This window comes from Marmota marmota, unplaced genomic scaffold, assembly GCF_001458135.2.
Source record: "Marmota marmota marmota unplaced genomic scaffold, marMar, whole genome shotgun sequence".
NCBI classification, from domain to species: Eukaryota; Metazoa; Chordata; class Mammalia; order Rodentia; family Sciuridae; genus Marmota; species Marmota marmota.
Window position 1 is genome coordinate 11,634,321 of NW_026000068.1, and position 7,083 is coordinate 11,641,403.

A 7,083-nucleotide genomic window follows, 5' to 3' on the forward strand; every position below is an offset into this window, starting at 1 on the left:
TTTTGGGGGGGGGGGGGGGTACTGCATTCATAAGGATTTGCCCTAATGCTTTCAAGAAGGACATAGTATTTCTCTCACCTAAAACCAGTCTCTGTTGGAGAGTGAAGTCGTCAGTGAAGGTAAGATAGAGGCCCCAGCTTGCCTAGGATTTAAGCAAGATAGTCGGAATGTTGCACAAGACACTAATTAGCAGTGATCTCAACTCTAGAAACCTTTGAAGTATGAAACAAGTGAGGAAATTAGTGGAATATAAAGAGAAAAACATCTTAGTAGCATCATATAAAAACTGTGAGTGAAGAATTTCAGATTTTCATTTTTCTGCTTATTATGCATTTATCTAATTTTATAATAGAACATTACAAAGGTCTACATATGAAACAAGTTTTTAAAGTAACAGGAACCTTCTCAGCCTGAAACAGATCCTTCTTCATGGCCCTGTGACCACTTCTGACCCTTACTATACAGAGCAGTGCTGTGTACCTGATCATCTGTTGTCACTGTGAGGGGAAGGATGAGCTGTGGTCCATGAGTGTGTCATCTTTGGTAGCCATATAGCAACCCTACAGGTCCAGGAGGTGTGAAGTTGGTAGTGGGCCCCCAGAAGGGCAGGTTAAGATAATGTGAATACATAAGAGGCAGAACAAGCTGCTTAGGAAAACGGTAAGTGACCTAAAGCGGAAGATGGAGGGAAGTGTCTTTCATGAACATGAGGGGATTCAGAATTGTAAGTAAACCCAAGAGACTGCCTGCTGATCTTGCCTGCCTAAACGGAATCTAGAAATGTGGACATCATGAGGCATTTTCTCCCTAATGTTTTATTAAAAATTTTCAAACATACAGCAAAGTTGACAACCTGGAGTGTTTTTATTTGGCTGTAACTTAGGGAGTTGAAGAAAATTAAATTTACAGGAGTATATTATTGAACAGAACTTAATGGGTTCCTGCATAAATTTCAAGTGTGCTTGAGGGCTCCATGCATATAAAGCAGCCACAGAAGCCAAATATGAATTTAGGGAGAGTATCCTGGTGAAGATAGGGCACAACATGTATACTGTACCTTGATGAATGATGCAGTTGTGCCCAGACACTGAAATGTACAGATTCTTGGCAAGTATTTCCTGACTTTGAGGTAAAAATACATGGTCTCTTCTGCATCACTGAAGGCCATCCTTGGAATTCTGATAGATGGGAGAAGTTCACATCTAAAGTAGTTTCCTCTTCCCAGGAGAACAGAAGAATGGGTCAACTTTGTTCCTTTTTTAGATAATGTGCTGTCTAGTCACATTAAGTTGTTTTCATAGCTCAGTCTGGAAAGGCCCAGAAACTTGGACATCATGAGTTATGTTTCAATCCATCTTTTTGATTCCCATCTAGAATTTTCATGAGAAAATTTAAACAGAATGCTCAAATATGTGACCCATGGTTAATGGTCTTACTGGTGGAAGTAGCCTTCTCTGTGAAGATGAGGCTTTGGCTGAGTTGTGCACTTCTGCACCTGTATCTCCATGGGTGTTCTTATTTTGGTATTTGCTCATGACCGTAGAAATCTCAATTTTAAGACTAGACAAGGGTGAAGTTTCAAAGAGTTATGTAAGGACACAAACTCCTTTTATCGTCTATGCAGCAGCGCTTAAAAAGTGTTTTGGTTTTTGTTTTTTTTTTAAGAATTCACCATTCTGTTCAGCATCAGGATCTCTCTAGTTATGCCTTCCTGCAGAGTCTCCATCATTCTCTCATGTCTTTATCTCCCGTGAAGATAAGGAATCAGAATACCAGTTTACAAATATGGAAACATGGCCACAGTGATTTTTCAGTAGACAGTGTTGAGGGGCCCCAGCCTTACTGACCTGGTCATGTGGTGTGAATATCCACTTAACAGTCCTTTTATGTTAGGATGGTTCCATAGCAAATTCTTTTAAGATTACCTTTTTATAAAAAAGAATTAAGTGACCTGGTATTACTATACCTTCAATTTTCCACGTTAACCACAGTAATCCTGAACTGCATTCTCCTGTTTGCTTGCCTGTCCCCACATGTGGCCACTGAAGCCACATCAAGTGGAATAAAATGATAATAATAAAGTAATTTCTGAAAATAGGGTTCAACAAAAGTGGAATGCCTTACTGGAGCATTCCTATTTCACATAGGTGGCATTCACGTGTGGCTAGTGGCTGCTGTATAGGCAGCACTGAGGCACATTTGTGTGACTGCAGAGCATTCTGCTCTGATAGAGGCTTGCCCTCACAGGGCACCTATATCCTGACCGTCTCTGTGCCAGAATGGCTTGCCTATATTCCCAAAGCTGGGACTCTCCTTGAGCTTTATGGCTACATTTTTCATTTCCTCACATAAAATGAACTCTTTTGTACTTCTGTTAGTATTCTTATAAAATTTTACTTTTCACAGAAAGTTTTGAGCTTTTCAGAAAAAGTTTTAAAAGTAACATGTATTATAAGCATGACTAATATACAATGGTTATCATTTGTATGATTTTATCATAAGTCTGGGTTAAAATTCTGAGGAAAATATCAAGTATAATGCTTCATTATTTCCAAATAATACAAGTCACTGGTCCTATCTTAACAGAATTTCACTTTATATATGTTCTTTCTTTCATGAAAGCTTTTACCAAAAGCATAGACTAATTCTTGGCTTTTGGTAAAAAATTAGATTATCATGGAATAAAGGAATTGGGACAAAATATATATACAAAATGAGTAGTGTATCCATGAAAGCAGTTTTAAGGTACTGAGAGTGATTCTTGGCTTATTTTGGTTCAAATTGAGGTTGTCTTCTCTGAGTTTTTCTATTGGAGCTGTCATAGCTGATTTATGATACACAAGTGAAAATGCTTTTTCTACCCCATGATTTTCCTGGGCAGAGAAGGGGACCCAGGGGAGAAAGTGAAAATGATGAAACAAAAAGGAAAAGCGGGTAATATTTTCTAGAAATGAAGACAGAAAATGAGATGAAAAATAAGAACTCTGAAGTTTAAATTTGTGTGTGTATGTATACTTTCAACCAGCCTCACTTCAAAAAGGAGGAATCCCTTTTGAATAAATATTTTTAGAGTTCATACTCTAGGAACTTTCCATTTTTTCCTAAATCAGTTATGCTCAGCTGAGACTCTGTCTGGGAGGTGGAGGTGATGGGCTTAAGAAGTGAGTAGGAGTGAGGCTACCTAGGACCCTAGCTGTGGGTGGTGGAGACAAACAAGCAGAAGAGCCCAGCACCTCAGGGTGAAGCTCCCTCTAGTTAACAGGGAGTCGGGGAAGGGCCTAGGAGAATCAATCTGCTAGTTATTCAAGTTCTCCTTGGAAAGCTGGGTATATAAATCACTTACCTTACCCTCTTGCCTCAGTTTTGCAAAGTGACGAATACAAACTCCGTTTATCATCTATTCAGCAACAGTTGTTTGTTTGTTTGTTTTAACAACTTTTTAAGAAGTCTCCATTCTGCTCAGCATCAGGATCTCTCTCCTCTATTCTCTCTTCTATGCTGGAAATGCAACACTGCACTTTGAGTGTGCTGTCCACCACCCAGCTCCACCTACTGCTGGATAAGCATAGAATCCAGTGCTAGGGAACCATCTTTTACAAAAAGAAGGAGCTTTATTGTGCAGCCAACCAGCAAGGAGGCCAGGACCTCAACACCCAGGTCTTCCTCTCTGATCAGTTGGCAATGGGAAAAGCTGCCTACTAATTGGGTGGCAAAAACAGGGAGTAGGGTTCCTTTGTGCAGGCATAGACCGGCTTCACACCTCTTCACACGGGTTGTGTGCTTCTTTTGTGTGAGTTTTGTTCTGTGCAGGGGATTTGGAGCTTGTGTCAAGGTTATTGCTTGGGAAGCTGGCTTCTTCTGTGATGTGCATTTTTGAAAAGCTGATTTCATTTTTTAGGGGGGGGATGTGTGTGTGCACTCGCACCCACATGTGCACCCGCGCGTATAGGGATTTCAAACCATCCTTGAATGAATTCTGAAGGTTTTCCCTGGAAAATAACTCAAGCACTTTGTTATGAAAGGAATTTTTGCCAGGTGTGTCCAGACCTTAACTAATTTCAGTTGCTTCAACAAAAAGAGTTGCATATATTTTAATAGAGTTTGATGCAGTGATCTGTTAGCCTGACAACTGTTATTAAATTCTGAAGTATTGTGCTTTGTAGCTAATACTTGTGTTCACCATGGTCCATCAGAGGCATTTTTGTCTCTTGGAATATGTCGAAACTCTTTGTTTTGGGTGCTTGGCAGTGGCCATTGTCCAGGAGTAAATTAATTGCTGACTTGGACCTGATGGTTTATTAATGGTGATGGTTAACCTCAGTCAATTCATATTTCAAAAGTGTTTACAGTAATTACTAATTGGCATTAAGTACAATAATGGAAGAAGAAGTGAAATAAAGTTAAAGAATCAACCAACCTGACCTAAATGACATTTATAGAACACTCTATCCAGGAAATACTTAGAAATAGGAGTAAGTAGTCATATCTGAATATATATGGGGGTGGTGAAGTGTAATTTTGTTGCAGTTTCCAGTGCCTGGAGGGAATTAGGAAGACACCACAAAAGAGGGTAATGAAAACACTCCTTGGTGCTGGCTGGCTTAGTGATGTTTGGAGCCATCAGAAACTAATTGCTGTCCTTGACACTTTGTGCCATTTGAATTGTTGTCAAGCCCAGAGGTTTTAACAAAGTACAGATATTTTTCTGAGCCAACATTAATACAGGGATTTTCATAAACAATAATTACTTGGGTGACTTGTCTATTTTAAGGTCTTAAATGCCGTAACTAGCTGGGAGGTTATGCTCATCATATTTTACGAGAGTAATATATAGAGTCTTTCCCCCATCTGATGGTCAGGTGTCCCATTTTAAGACAGCCATCCACTGCATTCCCTGCTATGTATAAAAACCTGCTGGAAACAGAGTGAAAGAGGTTAAACCCAGGGAAATATGTTGATGTCTGCTGAGCTTAATTGAATTAGCTTCTTTAATTGTGCCTTCTGCACTTGCCTTGGACACTTAACTGTGATGGATTCTGATAGCATCTCCCTTGGAAATTTGGCAGTGATTTATCCACTATTGATGAGTCTTGGAGATGTGGGTGGCAGTGGGGAAAATTGAGATCGGAACTGCTGTCAGCAGTCCTGGACGTTCAGGGAGGCTCAGACTCTTGTTTATATGCAAATTGGAAAATTTTGAATGGTTCTACCACCTCCTAAACCTTTCTTGAGGTTCACAGCTGAGCAGCTTCGTCTGCCTTTATTGGTCTCCTCTTTATTCCTGTGTTAATTTCCTTTGGAAAGGGTAAAAGAATGGGCTGCTTGCTCTTGCTAATGTTAGTCAAGTAGTTTCAGCTACCTTGGTCTTTTCCTTTAGTATTTTAATGTAAGAGAAAAAGTAAGTCTGAAAAACAGCTCCTCAGAGAAGCCACATCCTGCTCTTGCAACCATGGTTGGGCTGAGCTGGGAGTACAGGGCAGGTAGAAACATAGATTAAGATGTGGATTGGCAAAACTGGCTAGGGTGTCCCTAACAGTGCAGGGTAGTGCTGCTCCAGAGGCCTACCCACACCTTAGGCAGAAGAAATCTGAGCCTTTGTCCAAACACAGGTTCGCAGCCAGGCATGGTGGTGCATGCCTGTAATCCCAGCGGCTCGGGAGGCTGAGACAGGAGGATCTCGAGTTCAAAGCCAGCCTCAGCAAAAGCAAGGCACTAAGCCACTCAGTGAGAGCCTGTCTCTAAGTAAAAAATACAAAACGGGGCTGGGGATGTGGCTCAGTGGTCAAGTGCCCCTGAGTTCAATCCCCAATACCTCCTCCGTCCCCCGCAAAAAACAACTAAAAAAAAAAAAAGCACATTAGACCCTAACCTCTGGGAGTGGAGTCCAAGAATTACATCACATTTGAAGTCTCTCATTAATGCTATTTGAGATGAACATTTAACCATGTTACATTCTTATGATCTTACACAACTACCCTTCTTTTCAAAACTATGTTTAAAAATATCCCCTTTCAACATAAATGATATGTGATGAATTGATAGATGTGATCTTTTTTTAATTTAAAGAAATATTTACTTCTTAGTTTTAGGTAGAGATAATATCTTTATTTTTATATGGTGCTGAGGATTGAACCCAGTGCCTCATGCATGCTAGGCAATTACTCTATCACTTAACCACAACCCCAGCCCTGATCTTATTATTTTAACCCCCAAGTACATGAGCAACGTGGACTCCTGGTGTAAAGCCTGTGGTGAAGTAGACCTTCCATCTGAGCTGCAGGATCTGGAAGATGCCATCCATCACCATCAGGGAATCTACGAGCACATCACCCTTGCTTATTCTGAGGTAAGGACCAATTTGTCTTAGATTGCAAGGCAACAGTATTTTTGCCTCATAGCACTAGGAGCTGACAAGTTGAAGTTTTGGGTAACCCAGTAAAAACCTAAGATGTTGAGTTAAACTGCAGTTTTGTCACTCGGCATTTGAATTCCTGTACTTGGAGGTCACAAGTAAAGCTGGTTGTGTGCAGCCAGTGACTTTTCATAGCCCTCTGACTTTTGTTGATTTGAGTGCTTGTATTTTTATCAGCTACATAAATGAAATCCAGTCTTCTTGTCTATATGTACTTAAGAAATATGTATTTGTGTGCTATTTGGTCTTGTTTAATTCAGTTTAAACTTTGAATGAAACTTTTTAGAAAATACAGAGAAAGCCTACTTCAGCTTCATAGTCTGGATTGCAAAGCACAATTTCTTTTTAGAAATCTAAGTGTAGCATTTTCTTTGTTATTTCAGAGTTCATTGCATTATTAATTTAAGGTATCCGTGTTTTATTTTCTGCAGCCTCCTTCTATTTCATGCTGTATTGTCAGGACTTTATGTAATACCTTACTTAATGCTCATAACTCAGAGATATGTACCATTATTGTCTCTGCTGTTAACAAATGAGGCCCAAAGTGGCTTGTTAGGAGATCAGCAGGTGGAGCAGGATGGCTTCCTGTTTCCACTTACTACTCTCCTACCTATATACTATGCCACCTGGTGGCCACATTGCCGTAGGCCGGCTGGCTGGGCAAACTAACG

General features: G+C 40.2%; 1 protein-coding gene across 1 annotated transcript in view; it reads left to right on the forward strand.

Moving 5' to 3' along the window:
* Positions 1–7,083, forward strand: part of Trio (trio Rho guanine nucleotide exchange factor) — a 207,447-nt gene that overhangs the window by 21,946 nt on the left and 178,418 nt on the right. Inside the window, 1 exon segment of the mRNA XM_015490460.2 lies at positions 6,215–6,346. Coding sequence (XP_015345946.2) covers positions 6,215–6,346 — 132 coding nt within the window.